Below are 18,967 nucleotides of genomic sequence, written 5' to 3' on the forward strand. Positions count from 1 at the left end.
GCCTGTGACCATCCCACAGCACCCAGCCCTGTCCTGACCTGCTGCACATCTTTATTTGGATCCATAGAAGCTGGGAAAACCCCAACACCCAGACAAACCATGATGGTCCCATCTTCATCTGCTTGTCCTGGGCAGCGCTGGGTACCTTCTGAAGACAGGAGGACATTTCATGGAGAAACTTATGATGAAGAAAGGTGATACCAGCTCCAACAAGACACATCTGGCCAGGGTTTTCCCTGTCACCCATGGCTCCAGCTGTTATATGCACTTGTGGGGTGCTGTCAGAGTCTCTGTCCCCCAGGTCAGGAGTGGACCCTCCACAGGATCCCAGAGCTTGAGGCAGTCAGGCAGTGTGCCAGCAGCTGTCACCAGTTCTACTCCATGAGTCCAGCACAGTACAGCCAAGCTCACAACTTCTGTAGTGCTTCACTGACGTCTGGCAAAAGGATGAGCTCTTATGCTGGATTTAGCTGCCTTTCTGGAAAGTGATCATTGCAAGATATGAACCTGATGGAAATCAGGATACAGCCATGACAGACTCACAGTTATTATTTATACTGCAGCCAAAATATGCCTGCCCTGCATAAGAAGCTGCAGCCCAAGGAGATCTATGCTCAATTGGGGTGGCACAGCCCAAGAGAGCTGGTGTCTCCTCTTGGCAGGGGGTGTCCAAAGTTAGGAAACAGGGAGTCCCTTGGTTCCTGAGCTCCACCTCTGCTCCAGGTACTCCACCTCTGCTGCCCATCTCCATCACGGACAAAGAGCAGATGCTGGCAAGGGGAGACATGAGCAGAGACCATGGTATTCCTCCAGAAATTCCCCAGCAATCCTGTTTGGAGGTAACAGCCCCCAAAAAGCTTCTCTTCCCCCAACTTGTCTCCTGAGCTCCCCTGAACCTCTCAGTGGGGTGTCCAGCTCTGTAGAGCCCAGCAGCCCTGGCTGCTCCCTGCATCCCTCTCCTCTCCCGCCCCTCAAAGTGCACTCTCCCAGCAGTGGCTCCGCAGCCTCCCAGACTTGCTTTCGCTGCCTGAGTCACTGAAACAAACCTCAGGCAACAGAAAACAAGCCCTGGAGACAGCGGGGTGAGGTGGGGAGAGTACCAGACCCACCAACCCCTCCTCTTCTGGTGGCCCAGGTGACCGTGATACTCCTGCAGCAAACCTGCATGGTGGAGGGCATGGAGGGGGGGTCTGGACTGAGGGACATTGCATCAGCCCAGAGTGGGGAGGGGTGGGGGTGAGGTAGGGATCAGGCTAAAAAATAGGTTTAGGGAAACAGGAGCTGGAGAAGGGAGTGTTTTGGGGGGCACTGGGGATGGAGATGCCTGGGTTCCTGGGAAATGCAGTGGGCAGAGGGCTTAAAGTGGGATGTAAGGGGACTGGGGTCTTTGAGTGATCTGGGGTCAGAGGTGTGCAGAAGGACAGGGAGTGTCAGATCCTAAGAGCTGGCAATTCCTGTGTCCGTGTGGAGCCTTGGGGACCTGAGTGATGTGACCCCAGGTTCATGGGGCAGACCCAGAGGATGAGGAAAGAAGGGTATATGAGAAATCCAGGAAACAGGGGCCCATGTCCATGGGGGAACAAGGGCCTGGGCTGCGGGTCTGAGGGGAATCTAGGAGATGAGGCTTCAGGTCTGTGGGGTACTGGGGATGGAGCCCAGACATGTGGAACACCGAGCTGGAAGCAGCTGCAGGTCCCTCCAGCTGCAGGAGGCAGTCTGCCCCCCACCCCCCACTCCAGTGCTCTCCTCCCACCCTAGGTGGAGCAATAAGGACCCTAAACTTTACAATGACCCCCACAGCCCACCCCTACCCCCCCCACCACAGCCCTATGCGCAGTGCCCGGGAAAGCTTCACCTGTGAGCCGGCGTTGTGGAGCGGAGCCGAGCTGACGTGGCCCTGGGCTGGCTGCACCTGGCCAGGTGTGCCGGAATGTGTTTGTGCTGGGGGAGAGGCCGTGCTGGGTGGGGCCAGTGGGGACACGGAGGAGACAGGGGAGGGCTGGGGGCACTCCGCAGCCAGAATGCCATGTGGGGTGGGGATACACAGGCGCTGGGTCTTCTGCACAGCAACTGAGGGCTGGAGGGGAGAGGGGGCATGCAGGGAAACACTTGTGTGCTGAGTCGTGTGCAGCTCACTCACACACACACACACACACACACACACACACACACACACACACACGCACATGCTGACACATACACCAGGGCCACATTTCTGGGTGAGGGGTGTGCATAGACTGACCCCCAACCCAGTCTCCCAGCAGCCTTCTGGGACACTCCCTTTCTCAGGGCCAAGCATGCTCGTAGCAGGGTGGGCAGCAGGGAACCCAGGCATCTGAGGCACTCAGAGCTGTTCCACCATGCATCCATGTCCTGGGTGTGGGGAGTGCCTCAGGACCAAAAGCCTGAGCCCCAGGAGGGCTTTGGGGTGCCAGAGCAGGATAGAAGACAAGGAGGAGGGGACAGGAGGAGGAAGCTGGGTGCAGGGAGCACCTTGGGATGGGCAGCCTGCACCCCAGGCGGGTTCAGAGCCAGATGGAAAAGGAGAAGGCTGGAAAGGGTGCTGGAGGAGGAGGAGGAGGCTGGGTGGGGCTCCCAGTGTCCCGGAGCCGGATGCTGGCACGGATATGCTGGCGTGGCAAGGCTGGGGGAGGACACACACGCCTGAGAGCATCAAGCCAAGCCCCCTACCACCTGTGGAACACTACACACAGACCTCCTTCCCCTGACTCCTGCACAATCTGCCTCCCTCCCAACCCCTCTGTGCCAGCAGCAAATCTGACACAACTGTGCCCCCAGACCTGACACAACTGCGGCTGCCCCATCCGTTGCCAGAGTCCCATCCTGCCCCACATGACCCCTATGTTCTTCCTCCTTCCCAGACCCGCAGCAGGCAGGGACACCCTTCTCTCTTCCAGAGGGGTGCAGAGGAAGGGGATCTTGAGTTCGCAGGCTTTGTAGCAATCGATTTCCCTGGCATTGATCCTGGGAGGAGAATCCAGGGTGCAGCCCTGCTGGATACCTCTTCCCAGGGCACAACCCTCTTGGTGCCCTCTCCCAGCACTCTCTTTACCCAGTAAATTCCCATTTTCCCAGCCAGATGCCACAGCAGTGGAACTGTGCATGGAGAGGTGGGGTGCAGAGAGCTCAGTCCAGGGTGGAGCTGGCCATGAGCCCAAAACTGCCTGGGGAAGGGGAAACCTTCCAGGTTGCCACCATGGTCCTCTCAGCATGGCAGCCCCCAGAGGAGCAGAGCAGAGGCAGGAGCACTCTTTTTTTGACAAATGCCTTTATTTGCTACTGGATAGAGGTCTATTGCACAGCAGCCTGGAGGCTGCAGGGCACACAGCCCTGCCCCTGTTCAGTGCTGGACACGGCGGATGGATTGGATCTGGTTGGTGTGGGCCTGGCTGCTGTATTCATTGTACTTCTTGAACTCGCCGTTCTGTCTGTCCCGCTCCAGCACGTACTGGTAGCCCCTGTATCCTGGGTACTGGTATGCCACCCACCTGCAGGCAGACCCTTGGCTCAGAGCCCCAAGCCAAATCATCCCATCCCATCCCATCCCATCCCATCCCATCCCATCCCATCCCATCCCATCACATCCCATCCCATCCCTCTGCGTGACTTGGGAGGAGAGGGACAGAAAATACCCAATGGCTTGTATTTTAAAGGAAAAGGTAGCAGGAAGGCATCCCTTTGCTGAGAGGGTTCCCCTTCCACATCCTGGGGTCTGTGCAGGTGTTTTATGCTAGGAGGTTCTTGCTGAGCCTCTGCTCCTGGCAGCCCCAGTCCCTGCCCCACCGCCGCACTCACGCTCCAGCGTTCACTTTGATGGATGCCACCTCCTTGTTGCCCCAGCCCATGGCCTGCAGCGAGGGATAGTCGTCACTCAGCTCGAACTTGTGACCCTGGAAGTTCTCAGCCTCATAGAGGATGACTTTGCTGTCATTGTGGTTCTGCAGAGAGAGAGAGCTGGAGGTCAGCAGGAATGGGTTGGCTTGCCCAGGGATGGGGGATGTGGCATCAGTGTGATGCACACCAAGGCACTTTGAGAGGCCAGGGATCATGATCATCTTTGGTGCAATGCATGGGGATGTCCTTCAACCTGGCACCCCCTTCATTGGGACACCCCAGAACTGCCCCAAGGGTGCTGCTCTCATGTCCCTGTGGTTCCAATGCACAGCTCTCAGTGAGAGTTAGTGGCTACAACCTCTGGACCCACACGGACTGATGCCCTCAGCATCACCACACTCCCCAAAGATGCAGGAGGGTTCAGGGCAGGGCAGGATGCTGAGAGAGGTTCCTTCAGCTCTGTGGGGCCTTTCTGGGTGCTGGACACGGTGGGGTTAATGGCTGGGACACTGAGTGATGCAGCACCGTCCCCCGTGCCCAGCCCCCACATGCATCTATCTGCACCGAGGAGCAGTCCTGCCAGCAAGGAGTGATCTTATCGCATCCCCTTTATTAAAGCCTGAACATATCTGCCTGGTGATTATTAAAAGTTGGGGGGGGCCCCCCGCTTGGAGGCGCAGACGTGCCGCTGCTGCGAGCACCAGTGTCTCTGCAGATGGAGCGATAGAGCCGCGTCTGCCTGGGCACGCCTCAGGTACCCCGGCTGGGAGGGGGACGGGCCCGGCACTCCGAGCATCCCTGCAGTCCTGCCAGCTCCTCTCTGTTCATCCCATCTCCGGGAATCAGGGCTCGTGGACAAGGCCTTGGAACCCCAGCCTGGGAGGTGGCTCTCCAAAGCACAAAGCAGGAGGAGTTGGAATTGTGGTTCAGGCTAAATTTTAGACCTAAAAAAATCCCAGGATCTTTGCAGGGAGGTGGGATCTGGTGGGTACAGCTACTCCTCCACTTCACGCGTACCTCTGTGAACACCTCACCCCTCTATCCCATGCCCCATGTAAGTCATCTTCCAGTCTGTCCCTCATCACCTCCACGCTGGGCTACCTGGAGGAGGCTCTGCCTGCCCTGAGCCCTCCCTCTGCGGTGTCCCAGTAACTCACTGCGCATTTGACAGGCCGGAAGGAGAGGAGGTGCTCGGTTCGGTAGCCGCTGTTCCCGCTCCAGGCCTCCCACCGGGGATAGTCACCCTTCTCCAGGATAAACTGCTGTCCCTGGTACTCAGGGTACTCGAAGCCTACCCAGCTGCAAGAAAGAGAAGGAAAACCCTCAGGGATATGTGACAGAGTCCCCAGGATCAGTCAGGGGTCAGCTTCTCCTTCCTGGGCAGGGGACAGAGACATCCTGGCAGGTTATAGGTCTCTCACATATGTTGGGGTCCTCACTAGCAGCAAATGTCCCTTTTGAAAGTGGGACCCCTCTCCCCAGAGCCATATCATTGCCTTCAACCTACACATTGCCTTGGTAAGGTCTCCCTGATTAGCAGATGGGAAAACCCAAGGAGCACAAGCAGGGAGGTTGCATGATGAGGCTGTGTCATAGCCGAGGAAGAACTTGGGTGTTCGGCTCCCTGGCAGCTCCCAACAGCTCCCTGGGAGCAGTGGGTTTGCTGGAGCAGGGTGTGCCAAGGGGCCGCGGGGCTGGCGGGGCACTTACGGGCCAGACTCCACCTTGATGGAGCGGATCTTGCGGAAGCCGCGCTCCATGATGCTGGGGCACTCCATGAGGAACTCGCAGCGCTTGCCCTGGAAGTTCTCCTCCTCCCACACCGTGATCTTGTACTGCCCCAGGGTGTCCATGGCTTCACTGCTGGTCATACGGGTCGCTCGGCTGCTGGCAGAGCCCCACGTATCACCCCAGGGCACCCACCATCAGCCCCCTGCCACCCTACCGCCTGCTGCTGAGCCTGGGATGCCCGTGGTGCTGCCCTCACACATCCCACGCCACTGGCCCCTTGCCCTCCCAGGCTGGCAGGGGGACACTTCCCATTCCCTTTCCTTCGGTGCTGGGGGATTTCTGTCCAGTGAACCCCAAGTTGCAGGGGGAATTTGCAGTGCCCCATCTCTCCATGTGATGTACCCAGGACTGCCTCAGTTTTTCTTCTCCCGAGCTTCCTGTGATGGCTCCAGGAGTTGTCTGGGTGCGGTGGCACTGTACCCACTGCTGGGAGGCGGCGGTGACCGCAGCTCAGATGCAGATGCAAGTGTAGCCCTGGGGCAGAGCAGCCCGGCTCCTCCATCCCTCCTGCCAGGGTCCCTCCTGCCCTCACAGGGCACCCCCGCTGTGCCACACAGCACCCCACCACTCGCCCTTCCCTAGGGTGGGCGCTGGGTGGGGGCTTGGTGAAGGGAAGTGCCCGTGCACGGGGGTCCTGGGGGCTCACAGCTGGTACTTACTTGGTCGGAGGGCAGGGCACAGAAGCGAAGGTGGCGGTGCCGGCGCCGGCTTTTCCCTTCGCCCTTTATAGGCGGGCGCTGGAGTGCCGATGGTGCAGGCGGTCAGGGCGCTGTGTCAGCAGGCAGGGATGGGGGGACGGGCGGCTCACCCACCTCAGACTCCGGCTGTCCATTCCACTTAGGCAGTGTGGCGAGAGCGGCCCCCCCGCGCCCAGCGAGGCTGACAATGAAAGTGCTGGGCTGTGTTTGCGCAGGGGCTCAGGGCACAATGGGCAAAGGGCCTGACGCGCCGCTTTCCTTTCTGCCCCCGGACAATGTCCCCGCTTGGCCCAGGGATTAGGGACCCAGCCTTTCCCAGGGCATCCGCAGCCTTTGCCAGGGTTGAGGCTTGTGGGAAGGAGGTGCCAAGGTGAAGTGGGGATTTACCATCTGGGAGCTGAGGGGCACTAATGTCCTCATGCTGCAACACAGGGCTTATCTGGGGCTGCTTCTGCCCCTCCATGTGAGACTCTGCCACCGTGGGTTCCTTTTCCAGCCAGGCCCTGCAGGGCTTCCTGTGTTGGCTGCAGACATGGGCGCTCATGGACCCCAGTTACGTGCTTGTAACACCCTGAGCATGAAAAAGAGCTCCCTGTGCTCCCACTCACCTCCCACTTGGGCAAGGGACACTATGCACAGCAGGAGGGGACCAGCTTTGGAACAGAGCTGTGTCCTCCACCTGGACAGGAGGACCAGCCCTGCCTGGATATGCACCATGCCATGCAGCTATCCCCAGTGTCTCCTACCAGTACCTGGGGTGGACGAGGTCAACACAGGCTGGAAAGGAGGAAGAGTGCCCTGTTGAGCTGTGAAATCCTGGGTGTCTAGGCAGCTATATTTCTTGCAGCATCCTTGTGTAGTCTGTGGTGAGGCCGGGCACTCCCCACCTTCAGCTGGGCAGGTGGCATGCTGGCCACTGGGCAAGGGCCGGATCACAACACCTCAAACCTTCCCAGGAAAATTCCAGCCCTTCTGGGGATCCTGGGCATGGAGTCAACATCACACGACACACAGACATTGCTGGTAATGGAGAATGCAGTGTGAGCAGCTGGGGGTGGTCAGTACGCCTGGCATCAGCAAGAATCGGGGACTGAGGGATGACAGCAAGGACGGGTTGGGGGTCGGACTCGGGGGTCCCCTTCGTGACTTTCCCGCTGCTCGACGGCCCCGAGGCTCGGTGCGAATCCGCGCCGATGCCTGCGGGCCCCAGCAGAGGGTGCAGCCTGGCAGCGCTTGGAGCAGGCTCCAGCTCAGGGACATTAGTGGCCCTTGGTAGGGGACAGGTGCTGGGGAGGCGACCCTCAGCTTGCGTTGCCTGAAGTGCTCCTAGCAGGGAGGGGGAGACCCTCTTGCAGCTGTCTGGGGAAGCAGAAGGTGGAGGGAAGGACAGGGATGCTCCCTGAGAAGGAAGAGCACCCTGGAGCAGCCTAGTGGCCTGGGGACATCTCTCAAAATGCTGGGAGACAGGTCTGGGCAGCATTTAGGGAATCCATCACTTTGGCAAAGATGCAAGAGGCAAATGAGGCAAGATGAGGCAAGATGCAGAGCTAGTGCACTGCAGGGTGTCCCCACGCTGCTGCCACCCCTTGCCTGTGCTGGGTGAATGGAGGTGTAGGGCACTGGTTAGTTTGGGGTGCTTGAGGCATCAGGGCAGGTGGGGACACTGAGGTGCAGGGCACTGTGGGGTGTACTACAGAGCCCCAGTACGTGAGGCACCACAGAATACACAGGATGCTGCAAGCTGTTCTAGGATGTGGAGTGGAGTGTGTGGGGCACTGTATGGTGTGCTACAGCATCCATGGGGCACGGGGGTGTGCCATGAGGAGCATGCATCCCCGTGCAACATTTTGGATAAAAGCACTGGAAGGTGAATGGTGCAGAGGAGGAACCCAGATGCAGGCTGTGCCCCTCCCCTGTTCCTCAGCACGTACTCACTGGGCTGTGCTTCACCTCCTGCTTGGTACATTCAGGGCAGCCATGTGGGAGCAACAGCCACATCACAGGGCACAGTGGATCAGTGGGGTCGCTCACAAGGAGCCTTCCCTGATTGCATCCCAGAATGCTGATGCAGCCTGTCCTCCATGGGCCATCTCCAGGTGGTCTCTGTCACCAGCCAGCATTTCCCTGGCTAGGTCACCTGCAAGCCCCCACCACACCTGCCCAGCCGGGGATGGGGCAGAGGGAGGCTGGTGCGGGGGCAGGCAGTGACTCTGCTCAAGGGCAGCTGCTAACACTGGCTCTGGGAGCTGGTTAGCACTCGCCCAGGGCCTCCTGCATAGGCTAATTTAATAAGGGCCCCTCGTAGCTCCCAGCTCAGCCTGTTCCCTGCACTAGCAAAACAGATCATGTTTCTCAGTGCCACTGGGCACAGCGTGGCAGCCCGGGGGCACGGTGGGAGCACAAGGTCACCCAAGTGCTCCATGCCAAGCCCAGACCATGCCAACCATGGGGCTGGACCCCATGCCTTGTGCAGGCACTGGGCCCAGGACAGTGCAGAGCCCGGGGAGCCGAGCAGGCTGAAGGGCAGCCACAGGAGAGGGGAGGCGGGTGCTACCTGAGGAATCCTGAGGTGACGCCGTGTCCGTGGCAATACACAACTGTACCCATTGATGTTAGGAATATCTGGGCTGGCTGACCAAGGCAACACAGCTGTGTGTGGTCCATCTGGCTGACACCATAGGCTGAGCCTTGGTCACACCCTGCAAGGACCTCCTAGCTGCTCTCTCCTTCTCCCCAGGCCTGCTGGGGGCTGGACCGGCACCCCAGGGGCCGGAGGTCTGGGGGCTGGGCCAAACAGGAGCAGATGGAGCTGGTGCCGGCCCCTGTTTGTCTTTCTTCCAGTTGCCTGGTGCTCTGTTTGTTCTAGGGATGGCTTCCTGCTGTCAGGGCCAAAACAGGTGGCTTTTATTTGCAGGGTCTGGCTGATTAGATCAGGGGTGGTGTATCACTGCCCCCACACAGCCCCACTGCTCTCTTTTTCCTCTGCTTTCTCCCCCAGACTAATTTCTGTGGGAAATCATCCTCCTTGACAAGGATGCAAACACCTTCCCTCTCTCTCCAGTCACCTGTGCTTTGGGGCTGCTCTGAATATGGCCACACCAGGACTGGTTAATCCCAGCCAAAACCCCTACTTCCACTTGTTGAATCCTGGATCCCATAGCCAAGAGGGTTGCTGGGATCCCCAGTGCTACTTGTCCCCTCCAGAAGCTTTGCTGGCCACATGAGCCGTACGTGTACAGGCACACATCTGCCTCCTCACGCTGGCACTGCCTTGCACAGGGAGCCCTGGCACTGGTCAGCTGCCCCCCACACGCAGCTGTGTCCCCTGTGCACAGCCATCCATCCCTGCAGCCAGAAGCTCCTGGCATGGCAGAGAGCCTGGCAGATGTTCTGGGATTAGCTCCCACGCAGGTGCACACGCACACCGTGGGCTGCCAGCTGCTCCGTGCCACTGACACCAGGGCCATCCCAGGCATGCTGCTCAGCCCCTCCTTGGGACTGCGGCTGTCCACTCTGCCCTGCGGCACCCACAGCTCTGCAGGTGCACCTGCAACAACCCACCAGGACAAGGATGCTCCCAGGGACACAGGTTCACCCTGTGCCACCATTCCCCACCCAGCTCTGGCTGTCCCCAGCATGGGGGTGTGCTCAGTCCCCACAAACTGCCCGGGGAGCTGTGGCTCACCTGCCTGCTCCCCACTGTTCCCATGGGGACTAATCCTACCTGAAGGTCAGGGAGGCTCCGCCAGCTGCTTTCCTCCTGCCTGTGGATTACAGCCTGGGTGTGAGCAGGTGGCAGAGGCTGCCTCCCCAGCTTAGCCCAGCCCTGGCAGGGAACTGACAGCAGCACAAAACCAAGCCAGACTGCTCCAAAAGGGAACCCAGAGTGGCATGTCCCTTTCAGCCTGAAGTGTCCCCTCTGTCACACCCTACCCAGCTGGGGATGCCAGGCACTGGGGCAGAGGAGCCAGTATCTGGTCCTCTGGTCCAGATCCTGACTTGGAAGGGAGCCCGCTGGTGCCAGCCACTGTGACCTCCTGCTTGTTACCACAGGTGACCTCAGCCTGGCACCTCCAGGGCACCCCATATCTTCAGTGCCCTGGAGAAGCTTGCTGGTCCTCACAGAGTCCCCAGTGCAGACCAGTTCCAGGGCTGTGGTGATGGAGACAGGGAAGCATGTCCCAACCCACGCCCAGCCTGGCCTGAATGCAGCTGCTGATGCATCTCCTCCAGCACATTGTGTCATTTTGGAGAGATCACAGGGTGAGCACAGCTTACCAGATGCCACTTTTACCTATAGCAGCTAGGGTGTTGTCATGGAGGTGCAGAGTGCAAGATTAAGGCTGGCAGCCCCTGGCAGCCTCAGAGCCAGGGGATACCAGCTCAGCTGGCACATGGCCAAGGTCCCACTCCACCCCAGTGCTCCTCCACTGTCCTGTTGGCCACGTCTGTAGTGGCAGGCACCCCAAGCCTGGGTGATGCTCATGCAGAAGGCAGATGTAAAGGTTGACAGGGGTGGGTCCCTCCTCCAGCAGCTCTGAGGATCAGCACAGGCGGGGGCTGAGCCAGGCACTGCCACAAGAACAGAACATCCTGCCTCAGAGCTCCTGAAGCCAGCAATAGCTGGGCCAAGAGCAGCAGCCCTGGCAGCCTGCTCAGTGTCCATCCCCTGGGCAGGCTGCCCACGCACTTCCCAGAGGCACTGGCTGGGAAGAGAGGAGCCACATCACTCACCCCTTCCCTAGAGGCCCCGTGGGAGGATGGAGCTGATATGCTCCAGGATGCAGGACTAGTGTAAGCTCTGGGTTTTTCCTCCCCTGGTATCTTGAATCCTTCATCAGGGCTCTGATCATCCCTTTCTCTCATGGGGGTTCAATGATATTTTTTGGGGGCATTTGTAAAACATGTCCCCTCACCCCCGTGGTCTGTGGGTGCAGGGAGGAGGATGCCAGGCTGTACCTATGCTGTCCCTGATACTCCCCATGGCCAGGAATGGGTTGGAGTGTGCAGAATTCCTGTAGTTTCACCACAGCCTGGGACCCACCTGTCCCCTCCACCCTGTCTGACAGAGGGGGATAAGCATGTCCCAGAGCCCAGGCAGACTGGAGACTGCCTCTTCTTATTGTCTTCAGCTGGGGGTGGTGTGTGGGATGGATTCATTGCCTGGTGACTATCTGAAGCCTGGCAAAGGGAGTGCAGGACCCCAACACAGCGAGAGAGTCCCTGTGCTCCTTGCCCAGGTCTGGCCATGCCAGGAGCAGACTGGCCTCCAACATTAGCTCATCCCCAGCATCACAAGCAGCCTGTCTCCTTGTGTCTGGGTACCCACAGTGGTAGTGGGACAGACTTTGAGGGGCAGGGAGCTCCTGCTCTGCCTGGGCACCCCCTTCAGGCACAGCAGAGATGCACCAAACAGAATGAGTGGGGTCAGTTGAGGTCTAGGGATGCTCACACCACCCTGGTTCTCAGCCCCTGAGGTGCCCACAAAGCCCTGTGGGCTGGTCCCCGCCGGGGCACTGCCGTGCTGAGGACAGCCAGCTGCCTCTCCCACATCCTGAGGTAAAGCAGTGCCTGCCCCAGGATGGCACACCCCATCCGGGCTGGGCAGGACATGAGCAGCCCAGAGGCTGCCAGAGCAGTGCACACCTCTGCTCCCACCCACATCCTCCACTGCACACACCAGGAAACAGCAGCAAGCACAGCAGGGGCATGGCCAGCACCAGCCGTTCAGCCCAGCAGAACACACACACGTGCACATCCAGGACAGGGATGCACCAGCTCTGCTCTGCTGCCAGGGAGGGCACACACATGGAAACACCTATGCAAATACACAGGCATGCATGCACATACACACCTGTGTGAAACTACACCTATGTGCAAATCCAAACCTGGGCACTTGCATCTCCCCAGTGCTCCTCCTGCACCCTGCCCTCTCCATGCAAATCCTCCTGGTGCGGAACTGTGCCATGGAAATCCCAAGGTCCCCAAAGCTGTCACTGGCCATGCAGAGCCTGGGGTTTGGGGAACAGCACTACTCAGCACAGACAGCAATACCCCACTGTGCCCCATCCAATGCCAGCCTTGGTACCCTTGATAGCAGCACTGGCTCTGACATGTAAAAGTGAGTGTTTAATGCCTCTGGCTCTGCCTATAATGAGCAGAAACTCACCCTTGGGTGCTAATCCTGCCAGAGAGTCATTCCTCAGCTAACACAGCCCTCGGGGTAATGTGGCTTCTAGGGGCCGTCCCACCTTTGAACAGGTTCACAGCTCCCCAGTGGCACTGGGCTGGCAGAGCTGGGGCAGTGAGAGCAGGCTGGGAAGGTGACAGATAGGGCATGAGGCAGCCCAGAGGTGCTGGAGCAACCAGGTGAAAGCAGAGGCGGCATGGCCACATTTCCACAGCCTTGCTCTGCCAGATACCATCTCCACCAGGCTCTGCACCCACAGGGACACACGTGCAGCAACTGGAGCACATGGACAGCAGGGTCTGGCTTTGCTCACGGTTATTAATCATGTTCTGTTTGATCCCAGCCTGAGCAGGGCAGCTGCAGAGGTTGTGAATATCAGGGGATATGTTGTGCTTTCTCAGCTTTTTGACTTTGCCAGTACTGGTAGCAGGGCATACAGAAACTGGAGACACAGCCCCAAGGGCCCATGACCCCAGTGATGGCCAATCACTGCATCATCTTGGAGCTGTTCCCAGGCTAGGATAGACCCTTAGCTCTGGAGGGATGTAGGGAGTGTGGAGATGCTCTTTGATTTTGGCCCCTACCTACACCACTGGATGGAAACTTCCCAAATCATCTGCCCAAACAGGAAGCCTTAGTGCCTCATCTCTGCCTCTTGCAGGGGCACCCCAAGGAGGCAACAGGATTCTCCTGCTCTGGGACCAGGGCTGCTGAGCTTTGTCCTGCGCATAGCTGTATGGAGGTGAGGGAAAGCAGCAGGAATCATCCTGTCCCTTAGCACACTCCTGAGCTCCTTCACCTCCAACTTCTTCTCTATCCGCACTGGGTGGATGGGCTGAGCATTTTTGGTGGTTGCAAAGAGGCTGCAGATGGGCTCAGGATCCACCTGTAAACTCAGAGTATCCCTGAGCATGGCGGGACCAGAACTGGGTGCCTGTGCCTGAGGGCAGGGCAGAAACAGATCAAAACAGCCAGAGAAATCGAAGGCAGAGCCCAGAGTAGACAGCAGGGGGGTGAGGGATCTTTCCATTCCCAAAAAATATCCTGAGGTGGGAGGAAAGCTGGTTTACTGTCCCATCTCCTAGCTCTCCATGACTCCCTGCAGCCTCCACGGTGCAGGGAGCAGCCCCAGGCTCTGAATGTCTCCTCTGGCTGCTGGGGGAGAAGGATGGGACAGATGTGGAATGGGACAGGAGTCCAGGTCAAGCACTTGTGCTTGGAGCATGGCAGGCAGTGAGCAGGGCTGTCCTGTAAGAGACCCAGCACCACCCCTCCATACCCTTCCACAGCAAGCATAGGCAGAGGGATTGCCACCGGCAGGATCTGGCACCCGGCCTGCAGACTTAGGGTGCACAGCAGGAAACACCTGCCCTGGATAGTCAGACAGCCATGGAAGGGCTGGGAAGTGCAGCCTGGGAGAGAATGAAGGCAGAGGAAGGTGAGAAAGGATGTGACACCCCTCATCCTCTGCCCTGCTCCTTGCTCCCTGCTCCTGCCCTCCCTCCCTGCTGCTTCACTGTCAGCAGCCAAAGCTCCCTTGGTGCCAGCAGACCATTGAGACCTACCTGGGTGCTTGGCAGAGCCTGACAAACTCCACCCTGGGCCAGCACCGTGCCAGGGCTCTCTGTGCCTGCCATGGCTCTGCAGTGCTGCCAGGGCCAGGCTGCCCTTCCCCGGCAGGCTGCTACAAGCAGCAATCAGCCACGTAGGCAGGATCAGTGTGCCTAGTGTGTTACATGTGCCTGCCATGCCATGGGCACATGGACATGGGTCCTGCACGTCACCGAGTGCCAGAAATGCCGTGTGTACCAGTGTCACCTGGGTCCCAGGTCCCACAGCGCCATGTGGAAGTCCCATGGCGTTCACGCACGCTATGTGTGGATTGCTTCATCTGTGTGCGCTGGCTGCTCACTGCTGCTTGTGTTGGGGTGAGATTGCGTGCTGTGCACGTCCCTTGTGCCCTTTGCTCCGCACGCAGCCTGGATGTGGAGCACGCAGGAGCTGCAAGCAGGCTGCGGGAGTGCGGGGTGCCGGGCTGCGCGGCAGCCCTGCCTCGCAGATGGGCTGGACCTGCCTAACGCGAGCCGAACGAACAAAACGTTCAGGTCAGGTATTGCACGTGGGGCTCGACGCCAGGCAAGTGCAGAGATGCTCCGACTTTGGATAGTGCGGGCTGGAGGGGTGCTCTGCCCTGGGCTGTCAGCAGCCCCTTCCTCTCGAGCTGGGTCCTTGCAGGCTGGGACACGGTGTCCTTTGCTGCACACGCTGCTCCAAACCAGCTCCTCCGGGGGTAAGGTCTGGAAAGTGGATGCTTGACACCTACTGCCTGGGAAAGCCAAACAGAGCAGGGGCAGGTTAACTGGCACGGCAGGGTGGAGAACAGGGAAGAAAAGAAGGAAGGAAGGAAGGAAGAAAGAAAGTAAATGCAGGAGGGGAGGAGAACAGAAAGGATTGGAAAATACAAGTGAGAGAGAAGAGTTAAGGAAAGGGGACAGGCTGGACGGTGTCCCCTGAGCCCGTCCCCTTCCTTCCCGGGAGTTCGGGTGTGTGACCGGACTCCCAGCACTTGCCTCGGAAAAGCCCCCAGGATGTTCTCCATGCCCAGCACCCTGTTCCCAGCCAGGCAGGCAGGATCCTGGCCAAGGTGTGCTGGGCTATAGCAGCTCACCTGGCTCCGGTGACACGCTGGCAGCTGTCAGGTGAGTGGCTTCGCCTTCCCCCGCTGGCTCACAAGCAGAAAATGAGGGTGACGCTGGCTGGATGGGGCTTTTATAGTCCCGATAAAAATAGCGCTGGCTGGCCGGTGATCGGGGGGCCGGAGAGATGTGACTGAGCAGAGACAGGCAGGAGGGCTGGGCTGGCGGCAGCGAGCCTTCTCCCCAGCACACCTGTCACAGCTCTGTGTTTGCTCAGAGCAAATATTGACCCAGGGAAGGCAGGCTGGGCAAGGGAGGCGATTAGCCCACCTAGATTAGAGGCAGAGCAGGTCTCTATGCAAACTCTCCAGGGCTGCCTTTGTTAATGGGAGCCTGATGGGCTGATAGGATCCAGGAGCCTGGGTGCTGGGGTGGTGGGGAGGAGGATGAGAGGGGGAGAGGAGGAGACATTCATTAACCTGCACTGGAACAACACCAGCTGTCACTTTTCCACCCACCTGCCTGGCTCACTTTGCAGCAGAGATGAGAGGAGAGCAGGGGGCCAGGGGAAGCAGGTGTGAGGATAACCTACCTGGGCAGCTCTAGGATGGCAGTGGCTTTCTTGAACTGTTTTGGGCTGCTGAAAAGTCAGGGAGTTGTGAAGTCTCAGGGCAGAAAAGTAAATCTAGTGCCTACCCCAAGCAGTCTGAGTGATAGTGATAGAAAAGTCTTCTTTGTTCTTATCGCAGTCCCTCCACTCATGCTGAAAATCTCAGTGGCACACCAGCACAATGTTCACACACCATTGAGAGCAATCCACAGACTTCTGAGCTAGGCAGCAAAGCACAGCTCAACAAAACTTTGGGAGCACTCTCTTTGGGAGTGTTCCCTGCATGGCCACACAGGCCGGGAGCCAGCTGTCCTAATGCAGCAGCAAGAACACGATGTGTTTGACTCCATGTGCACATGATTCCCCGTGGGTCACTGCATCCCAGAGTCACAGCACCCTTGTGTCCCAGCTGTGTCACTGCCCAGCAGGTTAACCAGTGTAGATGTCCCTGTGCTGGCTCTGGGAGCAGAGCTCATGGAAGCCAGGAGAAGTTCAGACACACTCCTACCGTGCCCAGCCACGCTGCCCAGCCCTGACAGCCCTCTGCTGATCTCAGGCAGTGTCAGCAGGAGCTGGGCTCTCTCTCCAGTTAGTCTGGCACCCACAACTCCTCGGATAACAGAGCATGAAGTGCAGCAGCAGTGGCAGGAGAAGCTCCTTTGTGCAAGTGCAGTGGCCTGTTTGTTTGTGTAGATGGGTGTGCTTGTGGGTGGGGAAGGGGGTAACGCTCCTTTAACCCCCACGGTGTACACCTGTCGGAATCCTGGTCCTAGGTGTGCTTTAGAAACCATCACCATTGCTCCCTCCAGAGCTGGAGTGTACTTGCAGATTGCAGTAAATGTATTCCCAAATGTAAGAGGATAGTGGCAGATCTGTAGGAGCCACTGCCACCCAATTCTTCTTCCTTGAAGACTTGACGCTCTCACACTCAGGATTTTGAAAGGCAGGCTCCATCCCTCCCACCTCCTGCTGCCTCTGCAGGCTGGGGGAGCCCCAGGCCTGACCCTGGGACGAGTTGGAGCGATGCCAACCTACTGCCCCTGCTCATCCTGGTCCTTTTTCAGCAGTTTTGGCAGCAAAGGAAATGCAATACCACCAATACTCTGGGTTGTGGTGCAGTGAAGAAGTGTGATGTTCCCCCTCCTTTTGAGACTGTACAGGCTGTAATGTTTGGACTTTTCTCCTTTCCTCATATGGGAAGTGTGCTGGACAGGACTCCCACCCCTCCCTGCCCCAGCATGCAGCAGCATAGCAGAGCTACAGCTCCTGGCATAGGTTGATTTGCTGCCTCCTCTTTCTGGAGAAGCAAAAACCCCAAATACCACAGGTGCTGCTGCAATGCCAGCAGCCCTCTCCAAGCCTGTATGCTGTGCCAGAAATGCTCTTTCACCCCAGCCTCTCTCCTGCAAGGGCAGAGCTCCACGATTTGCTAAATAGCAGCAAATACTGTCCTTGCAAGGCTGCTTTACAGAAAACAGGAGAAAAGCAGGTCCCTTTAGCTTGCAGAGTGCCCTGCACTGCACTGCTACCCTGGAGAACATCTTGCACCTGTTGTGGCATCTCTGGGGCAGCACCTACCAGTTTGTGCCCTTCCCTGTCAGGCAGGTGGGCAGCACTGGGACTGAGCTCTTAGTATGGCTGGCCTTGGAAAGGCAGTCTCAGCCTCCTCTTGCAACAGCCAAGGACTTGTGCTGCCTCACTGTCCCGTGAAGACTGACCGGGTCACATCAGAGCACATCTTGTGTCTATCAGGAGCCAGCATGGTGCCCTGGCCTGGTCTGAGCATGGCTCCCAATCCCAAACACCAAAAGTGACACAGCTCAGCCAGCACAGCCCAGTATCTCAGAGATGGGAGGGCAGGGGTGAAGGATCTGTCCAGTTTTGGTTGGACAAGGGTTTTGGAAGGATCACCCTCACACTTCTGCTCTTCAGACACTGCAAGCTGGTCAGGGCTGGACTTCTCCAGGTTCCTACCTCATGCACTGTACAGAGGGAGAAGGGGCTGCTTCCAACCAGGGAATGGTTGATTCTTTGTTCTCTAACACTGCTGCCTTCCCCACACTGACACAGAGACCCACCAAGGGGGGCTTTGCAGGAGATTCAGGTTCCCCAGCTGCAAAGGGACAGCAAAGCCTAGCAGACACCCTGTCAGGGAAGCCTAAGAGCAGCTTTGTTCCCTTTCCTTCCCTTCCCTTTATCTCGCACACAATGGCACGATTCAGCAGGTGTTAAATGTTTTAATGGAATTCAGGATAGCTTCTGTTGCCCACCTGCCCCAAGGCCATTTCACCCCTCCCTGGGAGCCAGGAGTAACAGCCCAGAAGAAAGTGCCTGTTGTGTGGTGCATTAACTGCCTGATCACTGAGTGCTCCCGATAATTCGCACAAGGAGAGGGGGAGTCCCATTAGCTTGCCAAGCTCCTGCTCAGCCATAGGCGTGCTGCCTGTATAGCTGCCGGGAGCCTGGCCTGGCTACCGACCCCAATCCCATGGGAACATCACCCATTTCACTGCCCAAACACCAGGGGGAAGAAGCAGGACCTGCACCTACAGTATTTCTGTTGGAGAGATGTGCAATAGAAACGTAGCTCTGTTGAGCAGTGGCCAAATCCAGACCTGGGAGACAGTACAAGAAGCTCAAACTTCCTTTTGCCTGAGACCCAAATGTCATTAGCAGACACGGGATTTCTCCCCTCTTTTGGTGCTGAGCTGGGCTGTGAGTCTATACTCCCACAAGTTCATTGCCCTTGGCAGTGGCTACCAACAAAACCTCTGGCTAAGAAAAAGTGCCTCCCTGCCAGCTCTGCACATCTCTGCCCCCCCCTCACCTCCCCATTGCCCCAAAGATCCAAGAGAGAGAAGCCCCTGGGTGAGAAACCCACACTGTAGGCTCCACACTATGCAGAGCTCACCCCCAGCACTATTTGGGAAAGTTGCTGTCTCTCTTTGCTAACAGGACAGTGATGTGGCCTGGTCAGACATTGGAGTGTTTTCCAAAACTAGGGTCAGGGTCTAGTTCCCAGTCTGAGAAGAGGAATTAGGAATTTCCCAAACCTGGAAAAGAGGCTGTCCCTGGTGAATTTATATTTTAGGATGAGGATAAAAGAAGAAAAGTGTGTGACAGCTGCTACTCTCTTTGCATACTGCACTCAGAGTGGTTCTGGTTGACAGGCACCAGAGAAGACCTA

The 18,967-nt window shown here is 58.1% G+C and overlaps 1 protein-coding gene across 1 annotated transcript; it reads right to left on the reverse strand.

The window, feature by feature from the left end:
- Positions 1–34: 34 nt before the first annotated feature.
- Positions 35–10,320, reverse strand: CRYBA2 (crystallin beta A2). The gene is made up of 6 exons (XM_031505438.3): positions 6,306–10,320; positions 5,566–5,742; positions 5,013–5,154; positions 3,817–3,959; positions 1,856–3,509; positions 35–770 (listed from the first exon to the last, which is right to left on the reverse strand). Exons 2-5 carry the CDS (start codon positions 5,724–5,726, stop codon positions 3,362–3,364), a joined length of 594 nt encoding a protein of 197 aa, XP_031361298.3. The 5' UTR covers positions 5,727–5,742; positions 6,306–10,320; the 3' UTR covers positions 35–770; positions 1,856–3,361.
- Positions 10,321–18,967: the final 8,647 nt, after the last annotated feature.

This window comes from Lonchura striata, chromosome 7, assembly GCF_050655825.1.
Source record: "Lonchura striata isolate lonStrDom1 chromosome 7, ASM5065582v1, whole genome shotgun sequence".
In the NCBI taxonomy this organism is placed as follows: Eukaryota; Metazoa; Chordata; class Aves; order Passeriformes; family Estrildidae; genus Lonchura; species Lonchura striata.